Source organism: Ixodes scapularis, unplaced genomic scaffold, assembly GCF_016920785.2.
Source record: "Ixodes scapularis isolate PalLabHiFi unplaced genomic scaffold, ASM1692078v2 PGA_scaffold3__209_contigs__length_174095766, whole genome shotgun sequence".
In the NCBI taxonomy this organism is placed as follows: Eukaryota; Metazoa; Arthropoda; class Arachnida; order Ixodida; family Ixodidae; genus Ixodes; species Ixodes scapularis.
This window is the reverse complement of record NW_024609868.1, coordinates 78317677-78340926: the sequence shown is the minus strand read 5'-3', so window position 1 is coordinate 78340926 and position 23250 is coordinate 78317677. Positions and strand designations below refer to the sequence as shown.

At 44.2% G+C, this 23250-nt stretch overlaps 1 protein-coding gene across 1 annotated transcript; it reads left to right on the top strand.

Annotated features, from left to right (window-relative positions):
* The first annotated feature begins 557 nt into the window (after nucleotides 1-557).
* Nucleotides 558-22505, top strand: LOC8025947 (general vesicular transport factor p115). Its single transcript, XM_029986921.4, has 19 exons — nucleotides 558-664; nucleotides 1199-1285; nucleotides 1938-2076; nucleotides 2529-2632; nucleotides 4148-4306; nucleotides 4390-4510; nucleotides 5092-5453; nucleotides 6886-6974; nucleotides 7081-7235; nucleotides 8665-8870; nucleotides 9807-9917; nucleotides 10391-10512; nucleotides 11861-12042; nucleotides 12467-12585; nucleotides 12662-12800; nucleotides 14125-14237; nucleotides 14695-14886; nucleotides 16558-16689; nucleotides 22199-22505. The coding sequence occupies exons 1-19, from the start codon at nucleotides 587-589 to the stop codon at nucleotides 22292-22294; spliced, it is 2706 nt and encodes a 901-aa protein (XP_029842781.3). The 5' UTR covers nucleotides 558-586; the 3' UTR covers nucleotides 22295-22505.
* The last annotated feature ends 745 nt before the right edge of the window (nucleotides 22506-23250 follow it).

Here is a 23250-nt window from a genome sequence, read left to right as displayed (position 1 = left end):
CAATAAGCAATGGGAACACTTTAAAGGTAAGGAGAGTTGTGTTCGAACAAAAGTTATACAAATTTTAAGAAAGAATGTATGACGAAATGTTAGGCTAGGTTGCGCAGGCTGCCGCCCGTTACGAAGAGTATAGCCATTACTAGTGCCACTAAATAAGCTACGCTTCAGAGTAACGACACTTGGCCATATTGTGGCTTAAAATCAAGGTTGCCAGTTATCTGAAGCTTTATCTGAAATCGCATTAAACGATTTTAAGTCCGCCAAAAATGTTTATACAGTTCGCGATAAAGCAAAGCAATATTACATGAGCTTTCTAACATCAAATCTAATGCTAAGGAAGTCTCACTTTTGAATCATGACGATCGGCAGTTGCGTCTGCTCTGCACAAGCCCCAAAATGGCGGCGCCCACAACAATGTCGGGGAACGGAGTGCCGGTACTCTAAGCGCCGCTCATTTAGTGGCTCTAGCCATTACCATTCATCCATCTATCCAACAACCGGAAGTCAGCTGTGTTGAGCGTGGTCTTTAAACAAGAGGGCGCTGCGAAAACCGGAAGTCGTCGCCAGCCACGCCAGAGAAACCAAAATGGAGCTCTTCAAGACAGGTTTGAAATCTGTACTTGGTGGACAGCCGGGCGCCCACGCACCAACCGGGGCCGAAACGGTACTCTTATTCATTTCGAACGAATTAATTGGTTAACTGCTTACAACTTGCAATGCACCGGCCGAAGCTGCGAAGTTTTGGTGTGCTGCTTTTGACCGCCCCGACCGTCTGATCGCTTCGATGTCGCGAACTTGGTCGGACATCAAATTTTGTTACCGAACACCACGGGCCGAGAACAATGCCAGCAGCAAACCTCAAACCATGTATTTATGATTACCCTCCAGTTCCTCGAGTGCTTTTCCTCACGCTCACCTAAAACGAACCTGACACTTCCTTCAGTTCGCATACGCTGGAATGCCCCGAGTGGTGCCAAAATACACGTATACAGTTGGTTCTTTTTTTCATTTATAAATTTATCAGAATACCCCGCGATTTTTAAAATGCATACATAGGTCTAGTACAACTCTATCGACGTCAGCTTCGTTATTCGTCGGTGCTCTTTAGCCATTACAGCAATTTTTCTGCATGACGAACGGGCAAAGCCAGGTGTATACTCACATGTGGTGCGTTGATTTGTTCCACGCAATCGTCTAGGTCGAAAGATTGGTGGACAGAGTGCAGACGTCCACACTCCTCGATGACCGGCGAGATGCGTGCCGAGCTCTCAAGGCACTGGCAAAGGTAAACATTCAGCCGTACGGTGCTTTTCACGGCAGTGTCTTCACACGTAGAATGCAAGCTTCGTGTTGACTTCTCTCCATCGGCAACGTGTAATCTGTTTTCGAAATCGAAGATTGCCAAGCTACTCTCAAACTTTGTTGAGATCGCTTTATTAAGCTAAATTTTGTCTGGAGGGGCTCGCCTCTGCTTACATCAGCGCTCATCACAGGAGAAATTAATTGATTGTCGTGCTGCTACTCTTAGTTGATTGAAATTTGTTAGAAGCAGGCAAGTGTACTGCATAAAGTAAAGACAGGCATGGTGTCATTTTATTGTTTATAAAATAATTTGTCTTGATGCTAGTATAACTTAAGAACTGCTTGTTTTACAATAGTTTCTTTACTGGTTCACCACAATGTTTACTTCCTTGTGAAAAAAAATGCACATATAAAATAGTGAACTTGCTTCTGCATAATTACCTGGCTAAAATATCTGATAATATTACCTGAAAACCTATTTCATGATATTCAGTTTGTCATGTTTCATGTTACAGTAAAAAGTTGTTCTTTGTTACTTTTATTTCAGCTACTAATGCTACTTCTCAGCAGTGTTGACACCTCGAACTTGGAATAAATTCCTCTCTCAAGGATCTTTTTTTCTTTTATTCTTGCAGAAATTTAGGGTAGAGGTGGGTGCCCAAGGAATGGGAGCTTTGATTCACGTTCTTGAGACTGACAGAGGGGACGGTGAAATTATTGGCTATGCACTGGATGCCCTCTCCTATGTCATCTCAGGTTCCGAAGACTGCGAAGGTACCATTGACTCTCAACTATCGTTTTCGTTAAATACTCGTATTACATTGGAGTGCCTTGCAGCGCCTGATGTTTCATCAGGACCCTTTTGATGTAGGAGCCACAAGAAATTTTTAAATTTATCTCCCCAAATTTGGTAGTGGAGATTGGAGATTTTGTTTAGAGTCAGACACCTTTGGCTTTGCAAGTTGACAAAAGTTTGCAGGTATCTTCCTTGTGAATATAATTCTTTGCTTGCCCTTTAGTGCTCTTTTAGTGTCCCAGTCTTTATGGTTCATATTTGTGCCCTATGGTGCCAATCCTGTGTAACAAGCACTATACTTGTCGTACCGTGCCATCATTCTGGTTCAAACTGTTGGACTGAATTTTGAAATCAATTTATTGTTTTTGGGAGCCTGATGGTAGCGATCATAGTTTAATGACTCTGACAACCACACTTACACCGTGCCCAGATGATATCCCAGATGAAAAGAAGAGCCAAGAGCTTGGGGACCAATTCACTGAGATTTACATAAAGAAGTCAGAGAATGTGACACTTCTCTTGGATCTCATGGAGGTAAGAAGACCTATAAATAGAGTGCTTGACAAATATAAATATTGCAGAAAGGTCAAGCAACCTTTTTTTGTTCTTTTATAGCTAACTTACTTTTTGTCACCATGCATGGATGTTTGAAATTTACCCCTGAAAAGATGGTCATTGGTTTCTTTATTTTTATGTAGTTGTCATGGTGAATATTTCAGTTATCTGCTTACTTGATCGGGAACTGCTTGCATAGAGGGCATTCCTACCACCCAATATATACTGCTATCGGTTCTTTGCTCAAACTCTTTTTTTTACATTGAAGTTACTCGTTATATTCATCCATTTATCTTCTATGATATCAATTGAGCAAAACATCTTTAAAGGGGCCCTGCAATCATATTTAAGCGTCTACCTTTTTTGCGGTTTCCACGTCCCTCGGGGTTCGGGTAAGCCAGCGGGCACGGAGAGAGTAAGTAAATATCAGTGCATCATATTTTAACCAAACAATGCGGAAACCTCTTCCACCTACATGGGCGACTCCGCGGTGCCGAATGCGCGCGATCTGTGACGTCTTTGGTCCTGGGCTTACTACTGGTCACAGCCACTAAAAGCTTCTTTTTAGTCGAAATACAAAATATAAGTGGCACAAGCCGTTTCAATTATTTATAAAGGTAGTTTTTGTTCACTATTTTAGATCAGAAAATAAACAAATGCAGTTTAAAAAGTACAGAAACAAGAAATGACCCATCGACATACCTGCCACCAAGTGGTGGAAAAGGCGGCGCATACTAGAAAGGTGTAGTGGGATCGGGCACCAGCGAGCGGCGAGCGTAGAAAGGTCCTGGATGGTTCGGGGCGGCGCTGCGGTCGTGCGGACTGGAGGATCCGACCGGTTCCGAGCATTCCCAAGGCCTTCGGCGAGCAGCTTTGGCTTGTGGTTTGGCCTTTTGGCGGTATGGCAGCACGAAGTGGCTCCCGTTCTGAACTGATCTTTACTCCGTGTGTGCTGTCGTTCGTGGTCAATGAAGTTTCATGCCGATATTAGTGTTTAGTCGTGCAGCAAATGCAGTGCGAGCTGCCCTGGCTGCCCGCTTCAAACAGCCTAGCCAGAAAATGCTTTAGTGGCGCCCTCTCGAGCCGTCGACACGGAGTGCGGCAGCCGTGACCGCTTGCTGAGCTCACTTCCCCTCCTCTAGTTCATGGCCACTCAAGCAACAAGGACGTCACGGAGGAAGTTATTTTTTGCTTGTTTTTGTAATCTTAATTTGGCTACAACTTTAAAAATAAAGCGAAATTCAAGAGAAAAAAAAGAATGTTCCATTAAGTTACTATGTTCAGTGCGCTCAGGTTCGGTGCAAATTAAAAACCGGTAAAAAAGTCCTTGCAGGGCCCTTTTAATGTTATATTCTAAAGAAGAAAAAAATTTTATTTTTTGGTTGAAATTGTGTCATGGTAGTTTGAGAGAGGCACATGCAGCTTTGACGGAAGCTGACCCTTGCAAGAGCTCAGTTTTTCACTCTAAAGTCTTTGCAATGCATCTCTGCGCAGGAGTTTGAGTTCAAGGTGAGGTGGCCTGCTGTGAGGCTGCTCACGGGCCTGTTGATCCACCGGCCCAAGGAAGTGCAGGAGTGTGTCCTAATCAGCCCTATGGGGGTCTCCAGGCTCATGGATCTTTTGTCGGACAGCCGAGAGGTGATCCGTAATGATGTGAGTTCTTGTTCTCTCAAGTCTTGCTTTCTGTTGTTTGAGTGAATTCCCCAAATGGTATGGTGTTTCTTTCTGTGACTCAGGCTCTCTTGCTGCTCTCTCACCTAACCAAAGCCAATGCAAACATCCAGAAAATCGTGGCATTTGAAAACGCTTTTGACCGTCTTCTGGACATCATCGTGGATGAAGGTTGCAGCGACGGAGGTGAGATGCTTCATTCCTTGTTGGGAATGCTCTTGCTTCATCCAATGGGTTGTTTACTGAAAACAAACTTCAAGCACCTATTGGATCTGGGTTTGATAGAGCTATGGAGACATCTTTGTGCTCAAGAACTCGGCACATGCCTTTCTCCAATATCACAACACTGTAATCTATAACATGTGGTATGCTATGGAGTAAAATATTGGAGTTTATTTTTGCTTCAAAAGCTTTCCATGTCACTTTTAGATTGCATGGAAAGTTGTTGCATTCCTTTTCCTTCATTTACGTCGAGTTATAAACAATGGTACATCATCTACTTAAGGTGCTGCATGCAGCAATGCAGCTTAGTAATTTTTACACATAACATAGTCTTAACAACAAAGTATGGCCCTTTTTTAAGGCCGTCCTCTTGACCATCGCTTCAGATCAGTTGTAAAAGCTCCGTAGGCTTTATTTTCAGCTCTTTGGTTGTGCTTAAGAAGCCTTTATAACTTCAGAAATATGTAGCAGGAGGTTTCCCAACTATGACTAAGCAAAACGAGAAATTGCTTAATGTCTGACGAACTGTGGCCCTCTCTGCATAGGCGTGGTGGTGGAAGACTGCCTGGTGGTGTTGTTGCACCTCCTCAAGAACAACAGTTCAAACCAGAACTTCTTCAAGGAAGGCAGCTACATCCAGCGACTGAGTCCCTTCTTCAACTACCACCAGGAAGGGCAGGGGGCCGAGGAGTCGGGAGGGGACGGCTCCTCGAGCCAGCAGGGCTGGTCTGCCCAAAAGGTGTCCAACATCTTCCACATGCTGCAAGTGGTGCGGAGCCTGGTGTCTCCCAGCAGCCCCCTCAACGTGACCTCCTCCTGTCAGAAGGCCATGAACCAGTCGGGTCTCTTGGAGCAGCTTGCCAACATCCTCATGGCCAGCGGGGTACCTGCTGACATCCTCACCGAGGTACATTCCCGTAAAAAGTGGTTGGCTTTGGGATTTTTGTGATTAGCTATTTTTTTGTATGTGGAATCTCAATTTGAATGCGAGGGCTACCAGAACTTTGTTTGAATAATGCAAAGTTTGAATTGCCGGGAGTTTCCTTCCTGGAAACACATAAGACGGGACCTGCATGCTAGTTTGAATTATCTGCGAGTTTAAATCAAGAGAGTTTGAATTAATGAGATTCCTCTGTATATGCAGTATGCTGGCATAAACTTTTCAGCAACATTGATAAAGCAATGAGACATGCAGTGTGGTGTTCTCGGCATGACGATGCAGCACTGTCGTTTTCAGGGGCAGCTCTCGGGGGTGGTTGGCTTCTGCTCCTTTGGAATTTCTGCCTGACCCTCACCTCTCCCCAAATTTTTTTAATTAGCTTCTCCGAATTCTTTAGCATACTGTGTGAAACAAAATATGTACAGTCAGAATCAAACCTAACTGGAGCACACGACCATGCATTTTTTTTGACGGGGCGCTAGCCCGGCGGGAGTTTATGCAGCCACTTGGTCACATGGCGACGGGCCCATCTTAGTGCACGGGGGGAGCGCGGTAACCCCAGTTTGGGTATCATGTCAAATAATGCACGCATACAAAAAGCAAGGGAATGCGGCTGTATGTTTGCTCTTGCGTATTTGTTGCCTTTTTTTTTTTAAGACAGACCATAACATAAGAAAAGCTATGGTTTCTGCAGAGTCATATCTAAAGAGCTACCACACTCAACCCGCACACTGCGATGGACCTGCCGTCATGTGACCAATTCGTTGTACCTCTTGCTGCTAGGCTAGTGCCCCTCGTAAGAAAAATGCACAGCGGCGTGCTCCAGTTAATTTTGATTCTGACTATACTGCAGAGTTGGTACACCCTAGAGTCGCATATCACCCCCTTTACAGCCTGACTCTCATCAACTCATACTTCACCACTAAATTGAGTCTCCCTTCTTTTGAAGATGTTCTGCCATCCCCCCTCCCCCCTTTGTTTCACTACTGAAATTTGTGGCAGTGTGTTACTTTTTATGCAGGAAAAAAGATTCAATGTGATGTGTCATTTCTTATCCATAACGAAACTCGCAACGCGAAGACAGATTGAATGAATGAAAAGTATGACAGTTTGGTCATGTTTTTGAACAAACTGTTTAGCCTTTCATTACTCTTCTACATTTCAAACTATGTGCATATATGTTTTGATTCCGGGAGCAATTGAAAGGAGGATGTATGATAGTTGTCACTTAACCAGAAGAGGGCCTAACAACACGACTCAATCATTGTGTAGCTGGTAGTGAACAATGACCATGTTTGGGTGTCTGTGCGCAGTCATGGTATATTTAAGTTGGTGACAATGTTCTGCAGGTTCACTGCTGTGTATATGAATCAACTTAGTTTCCGCTCGTGTCTTTCAGACAATAAACACGGTGGCTGAAGTCATCCGGGGCCACCACAACAACCAGGAGTACTTTGCCTCTGTCAATGCACCTTCTAGCCCTCCCAGGTGTGTTGGGAGACACTTATATGCCACTGCTACAGTGTTTGAGAGCGCCAAGTTTGTGGTGACCCAACTGTCTCTCGGCTCACCTCGTCGACGCTTTTGTTTCCAGGCCGGCCATTGTGGTCCTGCTTATGTCCATGGTGAATGAGAAGCAGCCGTTTGTCCTGCGCTGTGCCGTGCTCTACTGCTTCCAGTGCTTCCTTTACAAGAACGAATTGGGACAGGCACAGATCATTCAGACGCTGCTGCCCACTTCTGCAGACAGTGAGTTGCTTCAGAATCTATGTAGATGAGATGATTAAATGAGCCTCATTCTCATGTACATTTCACCAATCTAAGCACCATGATTCCGTACTTGACAGCTCCCAACATCTATGGTTTTGGTGGATTTTGCGTGTATGTAAAATAAACTATCAACAAGCGCGTGGGAATGTAATGGGAATGTCTTGCGGTGAAGTGATTTTCGGGAGGCTTGCCTTCTGAGAGCTCTCCGTAATGGGCTTTTCGAGAGTTTTGTTTTATAATTTGCAGCGAACAACATTTAAAAAGTCGCCCCTTTGCGGTACTAGTACTAGCGTGGCAAAGGCAGTGGTAACACATGATGTGATTCATCAGTGTGGAGACACTGTAGACACTTGTGGAGACTGAATGACACGAAGCGGTCCTGCGTCGTGCAAGGTAAGCGCGTGAGCGCTCCATGAATCTCTTAGTTGTGGGTGCCATCTTCTGCGGTTGCAGTGCAAGTGCGACTTTCTCGGAGCCCATTTGTTGGATCGTGAGACACAGTAGACGGAGCCTGCAGAAAACAGAACAACTGGAACGTGGCAGTGCCAAGCAGACCCCTGGCACCAGATCGTAGCAAAAGAGAACCAAACACTCGGGACTCACTGAGACAAAGGAGTCTGCTTTTTGTCTTCTGCTTTTTTCTTTTTCTTGCTTTTCTGACACATTTTTTTTTTGCAGTCTTTCTCTGGGGAAACCCGGAGCATGCTTGTTTCATGGGGCAGAGTGCTGTTGCATGTTTGAACGCGTGATGCTTCACCCCTGCCAGAAGTAACACGGAGGCACTCGAGGAAATGTTTCGGCTGGCACTGATGTCTAACCAGTGTGGAGACGAGCGTTGCGCCAGCGTTCGGCTGGCAGTCGGCCTGTCAACTTCGGTTGCCTGCCACGTAACCGGATATGGGTTGGTGCCAGCCGTATAACAAATTCTGTGTTAAAAGACAGTCGGGAAGGTATGATTCATGTTGTACTTCGTTTTCATGTTATGTTAGCTGTCGGTGATTAAAGGAAAATATTTTTTTCCTTCAAAATATTTTTTTCTCTGCATCCCTAGGGCTTCCCGGAACTATCATTTGTTCTATAGAGGCTTTATACCTGCACCTTTGGATATAATATTTTTTAATGAACTGCAATAACCCTATTAAAGGGTAAGCAAAATTTGCATAGCTGTATTAGCCTTTCTAAATGGCTGAACAACCATTCAGAAAGTCTAGCACAGGCTAGTGTATGGCAGGCACTAGGCTAGTGAATGTCGAGAGTTGCTCATGTTGAGCAATTAGTGACCATTAACATTCTGCCTAGATTTTCTATGAGTATTTGAATGGAATCAACCATCATAAACCATTAAAAAGTGGGTCACTGATGACCACTGAACTCCTTCAAATTGTAATGTTCTCGTTGGCATTTGCAGTTACAAGTGTGACAGCAGGGCAGCTCCTGTGTGGGGGCCTGTTCAGCGCAGACCCCCTGAGCAACTGGTTTGCGGCGGTTGCCCTGTCCCACGCGCTCGTGGACAACCCCACCCAGAAGGAGCAGCTGCTCAGGGTGCAACTGGCCACCAGTGTCGGCAACCCGCCAGTCTCGCTGATGCGACAGTGCACAGCCATTCTCCAACAGGTCAGCCATTCAAAGAAATGCAGTTGTGCACATGTTGCATCTTGGGTCCAAATTAGATGTTTGTGTTTAGGCAGTGGTTTGCGTCTGAGCTATGGCAACACTGGTTTTAAGAAATTTAACCAGTGCAGTAGGGCTGTTAGCCTGGGATCTTTTTATCGTACATCACATAGTAGTGATTCCGGACCGCATTCCGGTATGATGCTCATCCAGATCGAAACGGACAGGGGTGGGAATTGAGCCCAGGATCCCTGGGTTCCGCTGCGCGAGGCTCCAAGTGCTTTGAGCCGCAATGCGTTAATACGCTTGGCCACCGATCTAGCACAAACCACACTCCATGTGTGGTTTGTGCTAGATTTTTAATTAATTTTATCTTCTATTTTATTAGTTTAATATTATTTTATTTTAATATTTTTATCCAAAACCTGCAACTCTCGCCAGCACATTTGCATTAAAATAAAATAATTTACTCCTCCAGACCAGCAGTGCTAGTAGCTATAGTATCTGACTGCCATTGCACCGTGCCAGGTTGCAGCCCCGCCAGGCCTCGAACTTGGGTCGGTCCGGTGGCAGTCGGATACTATATATACTATAAACTTTATATAGAACCTTAATGTCTGTAATGCTCCCGCTCATTTGTGACACTCGTTCGTGACAATATTTGAATAGATAAGATAAAACCGATATAACACATCTGCGTTAGAAGTTCTTTCGTAGATCTATGCTCTTATGTCACCGAGTACCTTTGATAGCATCCCACACAACTTGTGAGATTGAATATAGAAATAGTTAATTCATAGTGCGAGAGTTTCCGAAATGGCAACCAGTGGCACTGCGACTGTTTATTTCACTCCGAGTTAATTTCCAGCTGCGTTACAACATATTTTCTCAATGCTTCATGCCGAGGAGATTAATATCTAGTTTTTTGTGGCCTTCTAGGGCGGGAAGCTGCAGACTCGGCTAGGCCTGCTGATGCTCATGAGCACCTGGCTGGCCAACTGCACCTTGGCAGTGACGCATTTTCTCAACATCCCCACAAACATTCCATACGTATCCTTTGCTCCGATGGGAACTGTTTAATATCACCCACAAGGGCCACATTTTCCACTTGACTCGGGACAGATTTGGATGCTGAAATAGGAAGGCAAGGGTGTAGGGATCGACAGATGTCAATATAACTCGAGACTGACGAAAGATACTCAGCTCAAGACAGTGTGGGGATAGTCTCACAAACAACTCTCTTCATGTCTTTGTCTGTTGCCCATATTTCTTGAGTTTTGATCAGGTGTGGTACAGAAAACCATGGTTGGATGTTGCAACCGGCTTTAATGGCTGCAAGCTCTCATGGATGTCTTTAGGAATCAACTGGCTCCAAGAATATGTGCTTCGAGAAATGTTAACTGTTTTTTTTATCCAACTTTTCTTTAAAGGTGTTTTATCCCTAGATAGGTATCTGCAGAATCTGTTTACCGGAGCCGTGCCTAGTCTGGACAAATACAATATGCTCCTTTATTTGTGATCAGCTGACCTCACAAGTGAGCCTTGCTGAAGGAGACGAACATGAGGATCTTGTGCAGAGCCTTTGTGCTTTCTTGCTCGGAATCTGCATTGAATTCAATGACGATTCCGTTCCCAGCTTCACACGGTGAGCTTCTACAGCACTTTCTTTTCGACTGTATTGTAGAGAAACTTTGCTTATTTAATTTATATATGTAATATTTAGTACCATACTTACTTAGGTCCCAAAGGGGCATGATTTGTGAAGGGGAGCTTGCACAACCCATTCATTTTTTTCTGATGTGGTATACTATGCAGTGAAACCTTTCATGTTAGACACCTCCACATAATTTGGGCGCTGCTCAAATATGTGCTGCAATTGGAATTAAAAAAATTTAATAACCATTAATTAAGAAAAAATCGTTCAGCCTTTCCACTCTCGTGAAGAAGGAAGACCAGCGGAGCTGTACTCGATACACTGTGTGCTTCTTCTTCGTCGTCGTCTGTTTTTCGCGCTGTTTCCTACGCTGAATTGCCACCAATGCGCCCAACTATCCATTCTTCTATTATAGCTATAAAGGTTGCCGCCATCTACGAGCGACAACGGAAACCATACTGGATGTGTGCTTGCCGCCGTCGCTTATAGATGGCGGTAGCTGTCCAGGCAGGTTTGTGTCGACATACCAAACACAATCCTGGGGAACCTAGCCCTTAACAGCTCTGCTGTCAAAAAAAAAAAAACAATGCGTAAGTCTGGGGGAGCTACCGTTTTTAAACATGATGGTAAACCGTGACACTATTACTTCTTTCTAGCCAGGCTTGGGGTTTACCATCATGTTCAAATAAAATAATTTGCAGTACAGAAACAGTTATCAGTTGCAGTGAATATAAAGCACCAGATGCTCGTGTGCACAAAATACCATAGTGCAGAATAAACCATTATACATGCAAGAAGTTGTGTAACAAGTTACGCTACAGAGACACTACTACATCGCAGTATGTTGCCAAGGTTTTTCACTTGTCAACACTTTTTACTCCTGAGTGCAAGAACCATAGGCAAACACTAACACCAATGTTGCAATCAATTCCAACAAGAAGTTGTAACCTCTGCTACCGTTCTTAACAGCTGATCACTGGCACTTGAAAGCTGGGCCTCTTGCAAAATGTGTTTTGATACTGAGTTTTCATTCTAACGAAGGCTAACTCGGATTTCATGTTCATCCGTGGCGGGATTTGCACGTCATGTTACCTGGCGTCACGTGACCCACAGTGCGAAGTCGTGTTGTCATGCGACATCTCAAAGTCGACAAGATAATTGGATCTAATAATGTTGGTTGTCAAGTCATAGAGTGATGTTACTTGAAGCCATGATAACACATTAACCGGAGCAGGCCAATAAAAGAAGTCATGAATACCCACCGTTTCTTACACACTAATTCTGCATACAACAGTTTGGTTGATACATTTGAATAACGCTGCCAATGTTTTTGTCCCAGAGATTCTTTGTGCCAGCTGCTCGTAAAGCGCGTCGGACTGGACACCTTTGTGGACAAGCTGGTGGCCATCCCGAAGCAGGAGTGCTACAGCCAGGCTGCCCAGAAGCCTCAGCTCAAGTACAAGCACCCCTCCGAGGTGTTCTTCGATTACGAGTTCTGCAGGCTGTTCAAGTCGCTCGAAGGTAGATTCCCAAAAACTTTGCCTGCAATACCACCACGCAAATGTTCCACACCTGTATAGAGCTTATACTAGTCGCAATTTTTTCTATATCCACCCACTATTATAGTTTTTTAAAATGTTTTTATTATTATTTCCATGTATTGTGGGATGAATTGGCAGATTGCCAAATGTGGAGGCAATCAACGGAGTTTGTACCTATGACTATCCGCCACTCAACATTATTTTTAGAGTAAAAAAGAAAGAGAATGCATGTTTACGCAAAGTTATTGCAAAAAAAGACATGCAAAACAGGAGGAGCAGAAACACGACGTGTTTTTGTCTATTCATTGGGCATATCCTCCTTTCTCAATAGCTTGACCCGAGAAAGGCTTACATAACCTTAAATTTCTTCATGGAGTCTTAGTTTTGGTATGATGTCTGTCCAGGTGCCATCATCAAAGCAGTTCAGCCACGACCAAAGGACCTTGCCAATGGCCCAGAGTCCAACATGACCGCTGAGCAGCACTCGCTGCTACAGCAGTACAAGGGTGTCATCAGGGATCAGGTACTACTGCAATACAATGCTTCTCGAGCTTTGCAGCAGTACAGTGTTGTGATCTATAGGTCTGCCCGCCATGCAGGACGAAAGGATCAGGTCAATGACCTCGGAGCTAGATCTGTTACGCCGAGAGCACCAGCAGAGCAGCATGCAGCTCAAGGAAATGGTTGAGACCATTCAGCAGCTGAAGGACCAGAATGCTCTATTCAAAGCACAAAGGGGTGAGAGGCACCAATTATGCTATACTTCGTCTCCCCTTAGCATCAACTATTGTTAGGCGGGCATGCTAAAAGTGCGAGCTATTTGCTTTGGATGCAGCCTCGTCGGTTGCACAAGCGCTCGTGCAGCGAGTGCTTCAGTCAAGGCAGTCAAGGCTTCCCGCTCGCACTTGCACAGCCTTCACAGTTAGTCTATACTGAGGTGAGACAAAGTATAGGGTCTCACACCGCATGACAACTGCCTCTTTTGGTTTTAAAGTGTCAACATCTATTGAAGTAACAATTTTCTGAAATTTTAGTTTGCTGAGTTTAATTTAGGACAGTTAGTCATCAGTGGCAAAGTCGGCAATGCCGAAACCAACACGAAAATTATTTAATATATTATTTCATACAAGCAAGTTCTTCTGAACTTGGTGCACTTCTATGTCCAGATATTTTAGAATGCAGCTCTTAGGCGCCAGTTTCCATGTATAGCGGCGTCGCCGACGGCGTAACCACCCTGCTAAATTTAGCGGGAAATCGAATTGGTGTTGAGCTTATGTGACGTCAATTTTTCCGCTAAATCTAGTGGGGAGACTGAATTTGTTCATGGGTGACGTGACACGAAGTCATGTGACGTGATGTTCCCCGCTAAATTTAGCTTGGAAACTGAATTGGTGTTGAGGTCACGGGGCATCAATTTTCCAGCTAAATTTAGCTAGGAAACTGTTGGACGAGGGGATGGAGGAGGAGGAGGGAAGGGTACAGAGGAAAAGGAGGGGCATACCCTCCCCTCCTCCTCAAGAGCTGCACTTTAATTTCGCATTACAGAGATTTGTAAACATCTTTCATCTTTTCTTTTTGTTTTCAATTTTTAACAATTGGGAACATGGCAATAATAAACTCAGAATTTCCGAAAATTGAAAGTCCAACAAAAATAAACTCCGAAGAAAACCTCTGAATGTATGACAAAATATAAACTCCGAAAAAAACACCCTCCGAATTTCACGAAAAATAAACTCCGTAAACACAGAATCCTAGTTGTAAGTTAGGTTTCATGGTTTTCTTTTATATATTGTTTTGCAAGAGTCTAGCTTTTCGAAACCCAAGCCGTTTTTTTTCCACAATGTCTCAGCTTGACCGGAAATTGTGCTAGGAACAGATCAAATGCAAAGTCGTCTACTATAAACAACTGAATGTATACTAAATGCAAATTAACTGACAAATGCAATGAGGGCTTGCCCTGCCAAAATGCCTAATGTCTCGTACAACTGTCTCCGCCTTCCAATGATGATCTTCTACTGTACATGTCATGGAAGAACTGATTTTGTACCCCTGGACGTTCCAGTGGCAGCTGGGGGTGGCCAGGGCGACAGCAAGAGTCCCAGTCCCGAACTGGACCAGACCAAAAAGGAGCTGGATGATCTTCGGAAACAGCACGAGGAACTGCAACTGGAACTGGTACCTTCACTTTATGTTGCCCTCGAAGTGTCTATCAATAGGCAAAACCCGGGATTTTCTCCAAAAGGCAGCCACGGTTTAAGATAACACATATAAATTTTTCTTTCTGGGACGCTTTCTTTGCACGTGCAAGATTTATATAGATTTAATTATTAGGTGTACCACAGCCATTAAATGTTAGCTGAGAATTGTGCAAGCACAATTTCGACTGTACTTCGGCTTCCCCAAAGATTACCATTGTGTTGTCGTAAAGCCATGTGTTCCGTACGCCTGCCGTCATTTTTGCTAGTGATAGTACCTTTCGTTTGCCAGCATGCAGTAAGAAAAACATGTAAAAAATTGGAAAATTAAAATTCGTAAGCGTGGTTATACTGGACCTCCTGGCCCATGTTTGGGCTGTCTTGGATAGGTGCCACCAGATGCAACTCACTAGAGGGTTGTTATTTGTCCTCAACAGAATTCTCTGAAAGACGAGCAGACCCAGCAGAGCGTGGCCGCTGAGAGTGCGACCATACCGTCGGCGCCCCCCCTTCCCGTCGACCCCGAGGCAGACGCAGCTGCACAAGCTGAGCTGACCGCTCTCAAGGAGAAGGTTGCTTCTCTGCAGACAGAAATTGCTTCTCTCCAGGAGCAAAACAAGTCTCTTCAGGTAAGCGAGTGTAGTTTCCGATATTTGAATATACTGTAATATCCCGAGTCATCACCCACCCCCCTGCCACCTGAAATTTATAGGAAAAGTGGGGTGGGCCATGTCTCGGTGGGTAAGCACAAAAAGTTTAGAAAAAGCTAAAAAAAAATTCATTTTTTTCTGTATGTATCTATGCAAGAAATGCTCATGAAATAATGTTTTACTATCGCAAAGTCTGTTGCTTGCATACGAGCGATGAACACCAATGATCGGCATATGTGAAAGCATGTTTCTAACAGCGCTACATTCTCTTCATTAGTAAAAAAAAAGTCAACAAGAAAATAGAAAAACCAACCAGGTGCAACTAGTGAGCGAGCGAGCGAAGAGACGAAAGAAGTGACGAAGAGCGATGGCGAGGAAGCAGAAAAGCCGGCGATCGCGTCAGTGAATACTTCGGCGTTGGGCCAGGTCAAGGGCCTTCTCAATCGCAAGGAGCAGGCTTTTGCGCAACTTCCTTGTTTGGTACGTACATGTGTGCTGTCAACACTGGTTGAGGTGGCATTGCTGCGTGGCGTGGACGGCATCACGAACTTGGTGCTTGAAATGGGACGCTCTACAAACGTCTGTGTGCAGTGTTCCAGCAAATCTTTATTTACCAGTTATGTGCGGTGTTCCAGAAAATTTTTATTTACCTGTTGGCTTTGTCTTAAACATAGCATCATCTTACTAACCGCGATTTAGACGTTCTGGGAGACGGAGCAGGTTTGCGGTGACCTTAACTATGGTGGAGACGGACCTTAACCTTACACTTTGCGGTTACATTCCAGGATATGGGGTGTCCAAACAAACTTTTTTGTAAGCGAAACAAAGCTCCATTCTGTTATCTCCACCATTTTCCTTTCGCACACGTGTGCTACGACCTCGGGGTCAAGGAACTCGGGTAGAAAATGCGTAAACAAAGAGAAGTGTCTTTTCCTCCTTCATTTTACATTGTCACAAACGTCCTTGAACTGTAAGGTCCATACGGCTGCGTCATTCGAGTAAGATGAATGTCTGCGGATCGCCGAGTCCGCATTGGGGCATTCGTAGGGGTGGGCGATCACTCTGCGTTTTTTTGGGACTTGATATTCGCCCAAAAGGTGCGGTGGGCGACGACCCGGGATATTACGATAGTCGCTGACAAGATGAGAATGGCTGGGAGGAGTTTCAGTTTTTCTACCGTCGATAATGCTTCGGAGTCTCGCAAGCCTTGGGCGTGCTGGAGAGACCGGGTGTTCTAAAGAAACGCGGTGACTTTCTCACCTTGTCGGCAACTGTAAGTGCTACTGGTTTGGCAAGGGAACGCAAGTGGTAGGAACATGATGGCCAAAGTTTCGTTTAGAGACTGCTTTTGGGGGCCGATGTGTATGCTGTTCCTCATGAGTTGATGACCACTGCCAAGGCCATGGTCTTTGCTCGATTTTGACCTCTCATGAGAAATGACATACTTCCGTGCATCCCAAATCAAATACTGTCTTTACTACTTCATGGATGATGGCAGTCTCCCACGCTCAAGATGGGGCTAAAGCTTATGGTACTCTCAATGTTTCAAGGTAATATTTCGACGCAGATGCGATCTAGAAAATGTTAGGAGAGTACTATTTCAATGATCATGACGTTTCTTTTTGCGATTGTGCGATTAATTTTGAACAGCAAGAGAAAGCCACGTCGGAGGAAGAGCTCCAGACAATCAGGAAAGAACAAGAAGATCTGCTGGTCATGTTGACAGAACAAGACTCCAGGATTTCCAAGCTCAAGGAGAGGCTCAAGGAGCATGGAGAAGAGGTGAGCGCTTTCTTTTAACCGTTTCTGAAGGCTTCTGCCATCTTATGCTCTGTGCCTCATGAAATAAGCTTATTTCTCAAGATTTCTGGCAATGTTCTATCTATTGCTTTTTAGGATGCAAATGCTATTGTGATGGTGTCTTTGTTATCATTGGACATTAGAGCACTGCACGGGCCGTAATTTCTAGGCCTGGCCCGACCCGGCCGGTAGAGACACGGCCCGGGCCCGGCCCGAGCCCGACAGAATTTTTAATTTCTAGGCCCGGCCCGACCTGGCCTGGAAGAGACACGGCCCGGGCCCGGCCCGAGCCCGATAGAATTTTTAATTTCTAGGCCCCGCCCGACCCGGCCAGATGGCTGTCGCCCGAAACAACCCATTCCCGTTTGAACCCGTCCCGTTTCGACCCGTTCCCGAAACGAGCTCCCCATTTGAACCCGTCCTGTTTCGACCCATTCTTTAAACGCCCTTCCCATATGAACCCGTCCCGTTTCAACCAGTTCCCTAAACACCCTTCTCGTTTGAATTTGTCCTGTTTCTACCCATTCCTTAAACGCCCTTCTTATTTGAACCAGTTTCCGAAACACCCTTTGCGTTTGATTGCGTCCCGTTTCAACCTACTTTTATAAGGCACTGCACATCGCAACCCCTTCAAAAAATGTTTCCATCCTTCTAAGCCTGGTCTGCGCACCTTCTCTGTTTAAGAATATGTTCTGAAGTATATAGCTTTACATATCAACGCGTTCTTAAAATATACAACCCTTTCAGGCAAGCTTAAGTTTAATATATTCCTACTTAACCCCTTAAAACGTTTTTTTCAAGATGGTTCCCAAAACGTGCAAGCGCGGAACGGACTATGTACACTGCGCGACACTGATACCGCGAACACAACGTTGGCTTTTTTTTCGAATTTTACTTCGAAATGGTGTTAGTAGGCACCAAAGTATACCGCTTAGGTCTGTGGCCCAGATGAGCACTTCTAAAGACACTAATAGTTTTGAAACAGCGTTATGATTCTATGAGATAAACATAAAAACACGACGTTCGCTTGTTCGCGCTAATATAGTGTCGCGCTCTGTGCAATAAGGGAGTCTTAGAATAACGTACTCAAGCACTTTGGGCAAGCTAAAATTAGCATCACCATAGGTTTTACATCGCAACGCTATTTTTATGGTACCCAAAGCGCTTGCGTACGTTTTTCTAAATCTTCCTAATAGCGAACTAGATATTTTTGAGAGTGATGAATCAGACAGGTTGACAAGCATATGACTGGGACTTTATTTTGTTTACAATTTATAACACTGATCCCTCGCTCACACGGAAAAAGCTCGAAAGCTTTCTAGCTTCAAGACGCCTTTTAGTTATTATTTTTAACGACGCTGTAATGAATTTGCACTTCGCTTTTTTTTTTTTTTTTGTATTCAATGAACCTAAAAGATTAATGAGCAAACTTCTTGCTATCAACAACAATTTATGATTTACGGCAGAAGATTGCCCAGGCATGGCCCGGGCCGGCGCGGCCCGAGAACTTTTTTGTTCAAGCCCGAGCCCGGCCCGGGCCCGAGAAAATACATGCTACCCGGCCCAAGCCCGGCCCGCGGGCCAGGCCGGGCTCGGGTTTTCGGGCTGGCCCGGACCCGTGCAGTGCTCTATTGGACATCACCATCATCATCTCTGATGGCTCGCTTAGGGCACTATGGAATTACAATAGATATAAAATTGTTAGGGGAATACAGAAAGGAGTCATAATACCGGGGTTGTCTTTTGGCAATGCGATGTTATGCATGAGATCGGAGGTCCAGTCGAGCTTAGAAATCCGGCAGAGGAGGTTTGACAGACTGGCACTGGTGGCACATGGGAATACACCAAATGAAGGGGTGCAGGGAGACATGGGCTGGGCATCTTTTGAGGTTAGAGAGGCGATCAGTAAGTTGAAATTTGAACAAAGACTGGACACAATTGAGGATACACGATGGGCAAGAAAAATATCAAGTATCTGTTTGTGAAAAGTTTAAACACTAAATGGACAAACCAGACCCGAAAACTAAAATTAAAGTAGCAACAGTCAAGTGCGGGTGCAGAACAGACTACCTCTGTGAAAAAAGAAAGTAAAAGAAACAGAGAGAAATATGTGGGAGGGAAGAATGTGTGGGGAGAGAATATGTGAGAGCAGAGAGAATATGTGTGAGGGAAACTATGCATAGGGGACAAAAACAGGAAGTAAAAAAGGAACATTGGTACAATAATTCACGTGGGAGCTCGTTATTCAAGGTTAGGACTTATAGGACAAAGTATGAGGAAATGGATATGTGGTAAGCTGTATGCCAAGGGGAAGACGAGACAATAGAACATGTGGCAGGAGCAAGCACAGAGCTTGCTCCCGCCCCTCCGGAGGGGGCGACGGATTTGACCAGAGCACTGGAATTTGCAGACGAGAATGGATGATAAGTGTATTCTAGTAACAAAGAGGAGATTGGAAGACTGGTGGACATTGTCTAGGGAGAATTGAACGATGTACAACTAGCTGCTACAACTGGGGACAGGCAAGACAGTGATATCCCACACCGCCTTGTGATAGTTACGAAATTGCAGAGGGTAAGCAAATTGGCGAAGGAAAGAAAGCATACTTTTGGTTTTAAACTTCTAGGCTAGGTGGCGCAAGCTATTGCCCGATATAAAGGCCACAGCCGTTAGCATTCCTCCATCCAGCTTGGTCTGACTGAACAGTGTCGGTCAATTCCGACATATACGTTGATGAGACTATCGCAATATGTGTATAATTCAATAAAATAGTTGCTAATAAAAGCCTGACTTATAGAGCCAAATTTGGAGGCAGATAATCAGAGTACCAAAAGTTATACATTATATTTTTTATACTCTATATGTATATTTCTATTTTTCCCCTGCTATGCCCGATGTTTATTACTTTTTCCCTGTGGGTGTAGAATTTCCAAGTCGCTTTCGTTCAGATTTGGTATTGGCTTGCATGCTTTTGTTTATCCTCTCTGATGTATTCTACTTTTACCTATTAACACTATGTTATGCCTAACATGGGTTTTCTCATATGTACTGTCACAGACAATGTGGGCTGAAACAGCCCTCAATGCTTTATCAACTTACCCGTCAGTTTTCAAAGAAGCTTTGGCACAAAAATGTGTTGGAATGCAAAGCTTAGGTCAGAATCTTTGTGAACTTTTTCACGATTTAAGATGTAATAGATATTGTGGGAACTGTAGGCATAGCAAGAGTCCAGATGGGGTGTTTCAGCTCATATTGTCCCGAGGTGTACGTAGCTCTCTCTCTTCAGCAGCACCCACACATTAACTTGGTGGCATTTTGCTCAAATATATAACCATTATTCTTAATCCTGATAACTGACAGTGCAGTCTGGCATTAGAAACTTAACCCTATGCCCATATAGTTTCTTTAGTCAATTTCCTGGGCATCTCAATATTTTCAGGCGGAGCCAGAGCCGGTGAGTTTCTTGCACCATTTTAGAGTGGTGGTGGGAGGTGTGATGGTGATGATACTGGTGGTAGTGCTATGCATGTTTACATCATCAGTGGGCATGTTTGTTGTTGACAACTTTGCATGTTCTGTTTGGCATGTTTTCTCTGACAGTGAAAGACTATCTGTATTTGCAGCTGGTTAGTCCAGTTGAAAGGCAAGCCTACATTATCAAGGCCTAATTAAGGCTTGCCAAAGAAATGTCTAAAGCATTGGCCTCGGCAGACACAATGCATTGGCCAAAGGACAATGCATTATGTTAGGCTTTGTGCTTAATGTGAAACACAACCCAAATATTTAATCAAATTGATGCTACAATTTGTACTAAAATTGAAGAACTAGTGAAGGGCAAATGCATCCCTCAAATTTCAGAAAAATAAAGATTGCAATTCTTCTATGGGTTACAGTCTCAAGTTGAGCTAATTGGTACATGTTAGGTGCAAGTGTCAGCTAGAACATAAACACGAACACAAAGATAGAAAAGGTCAAACACTACAACTAACAACTAGGTTATAATACCTCTTCTTTGTTTTTAACTCTAAGTACTTCCTCTTCAGAGACTTTTGACTTTTACTTTATTTACAATAATGTGGTTTGTGTGAAACCTCTTTGAAAGAGGAAGTACTTGGGGTTAACTATGAAGAAGAGGAAGTACTTAGGGCTAAAGACGAAGGAGAGGTATTATAATCTAGTTGTTAATCAGCAGTGTGTTTGTCCCTTTTTATCCTTTGTGTTCGTGTTTATGTTCTAGCTGACACTTATCTTTTGTGGGCCTGAAGCACTTTAGCAACTGTCCCAATAGTGTAAAGAACTGTCGAGAGATGTCCCCAACTAGCTTGCAACGAACGACCGTGTGGCCCAATGCTTTCACGACACTGGTGGTGCCTTTGTTACCGCCTCAACAGTGCAAAAAACATGGCGGGAGACGGTGCTGTCAGGTCGAGTGGCAGAGACTCCCGATTAATGCTGGATGCCCACAGAGATTCAGCTACTGAAGACATCAAGCAGTACATTACAGACTGTGGACAACCTGAATTTAACTGATTCATTCTGCTGTTCCTTATCATTACGGGTAAAATGCTCTTATCCCACAACATTTTTCTTGAGCACGAAGGAAGCTCCGAGCAGCTAGAGCTCGGGGGGGGGGGGGGGGGGGGGGGGGGGTTTGGTATGGTAGGCCATTTCCATTCCCTTTTAGACCATAATGTGCGTAGCAATGCACACTTGACTGTCAGATTACACTGGCAGAGTAAGGCTTACAACTTTTTGATTTTAAACATTTTTCACCAGTGTTTCAAGGGGCAGGCAACGATTTTCGGACTTTGGCCAATTAAGTGCGGGAATTAATCGGTGCCACCCACGGAATGAACAAGAGAAAACTGCATTTTCTTGCGCACGCCAGTTCTTGTTTGAAAAGGTCAAACTGCCTCTCCTTTCGAGCGACATACTCTGGGGGACCATCTGGTTTCCCGCTGAATTCTCTCTTCTGATCCCCTAGCCGTTTCCTCTGCACGATTGTCAACTTTTCAAGGATCAGCTTTGCCGCAAGTCGTGGCGAGCGGTCGACACAAAAGATGGCTGACCACGAGGCTCACAATGAGTGTAGCTGCGGACGGGGACAGGTTTCATTGACTTTGGAGTGTCTCCCAGAAGATGTTTCACCGCACTTCCCGTAACCGCCACACACGGCTGCGGATCGCTAAACAATTAATTTTTTCTTTTGCGATTACACGGTGGAATACGGTAGCACATTTTTGGACAAGGTGGTGCATTTTTATGTCACTCGTGCCTAGATATACAACAAGAAAAACAAACTGCAAATTCTTTAAACATTAAAATCTTTACACTACACCTTTAAGTGTCTATAGCTTTAGCTTATTTTATTATATGTCTTACATACCCAATTGTTGTAATTTGACCCGAGAATACACATTTAAAACAAAGGGAAGTCAATTTTTTTTTTTTTACTGTCCTTATGCAGTTTTAATGGAGCATTATTTTGCAGGTTCCAGAGTTTGGCTACAGCGACGACGACCTCACCAGCGATCTCTGCGACACAGAAGACCTTGTCATGGTCAACGAACCCAACGAAGCCGTGTGACAGCACCTACCAGCAAGCTCACTAAAACATTAGGGCAGAATTTGGGACTGTACAAATGTTGGCATTCACCCCTGCACTTTGGGGCTGGAGAGCAATGTGCTATAAATATATATTCCGGTTGTCCCTTTTGCAGTGCTAAACACGTTTCTGGGTGTTGCGGCTTTGTGGGGAGTCGGCTAAGCATCTTTGCAATTAAAGTCTAAGCTATTTATGTCAGCGTGTGCCTCACCAATTAAATTTCAATATTTGATACCAAAGGCTGGCATAAAACCTGAAATGTCAGTTTACACAGAAACTGCTTTTTTGGTGGAGAAGGTTGCCAGACAGTCAATACTCACTTTGCTGCAGCTTGCTTTTTGTGTAGACTGGTGTATGCTAATCACAAAAAAGTAAGATGGTACCTTCTTGCCATACTGCTCTTGGCAAGAAGGTACCATCTTATTAAGGTACCTAGAAAATATACTAACAATCTCTATAACATAATTTTCCCCCTTAATAACTTTTCTTGAATTTAAATTTTTTCTTGGGCTCTCTCCCCTTCTCCAAAGTACCACAGGTCTGAGAGCTAATCTCCTCCTCCTCCCCCTCCCTCCCCCCCCCCCCCAAAAAAAAAAAAAAAGGAAAGGTTTCCTTAGACATGGAGAGGGAACTAAGAGGAAATTGTACAGGATTTTTGCACCTCAAATTTGTTTTAAAAATTGGTTCAAAGCAGACTTCTTTCCACGTGAGAGGCAAAAATTTCTTCTAAACACAAGCCATAGGAATTCGGTATCCCCCAGACTCGTTATCCTTTGTTAATGAGACGGTAAAGACATGCTTTGCAGTACCAATTCCCACATGTCCCATGTCTTTTGGAAATTCTTGTATTCACCTCTCCAGAGCATTTTGTCCTTCAAAGACTGCCACAGCAGTATCCATCATTACTTGTAGAAAGTGCATCATTGCAATAGCACCCT

Coding starts and splice junctions, on each gene's coding strand:
- LOC8025947 (XM_029986921.4), top strand. CDS start 587: ATGGAGCTCTTCAAGACAGGTTTGAAATCTGTACTTGGTGGACAGCCG. Junction 7,236..8,664: donor GCTGCCCACTTCTGCAGACA/GTGAGTTGCTTC, acceptor TGGCATTTGCAG/TTACAAGTGTGACAGCAGGG. Junction 12,586..12,661: donor AGGGTGTCATCAGGGATCAG/GTACTACTGCAA, acceptor CCCGCCATGCAG/GACGAAAGGATCAGGTCAAT.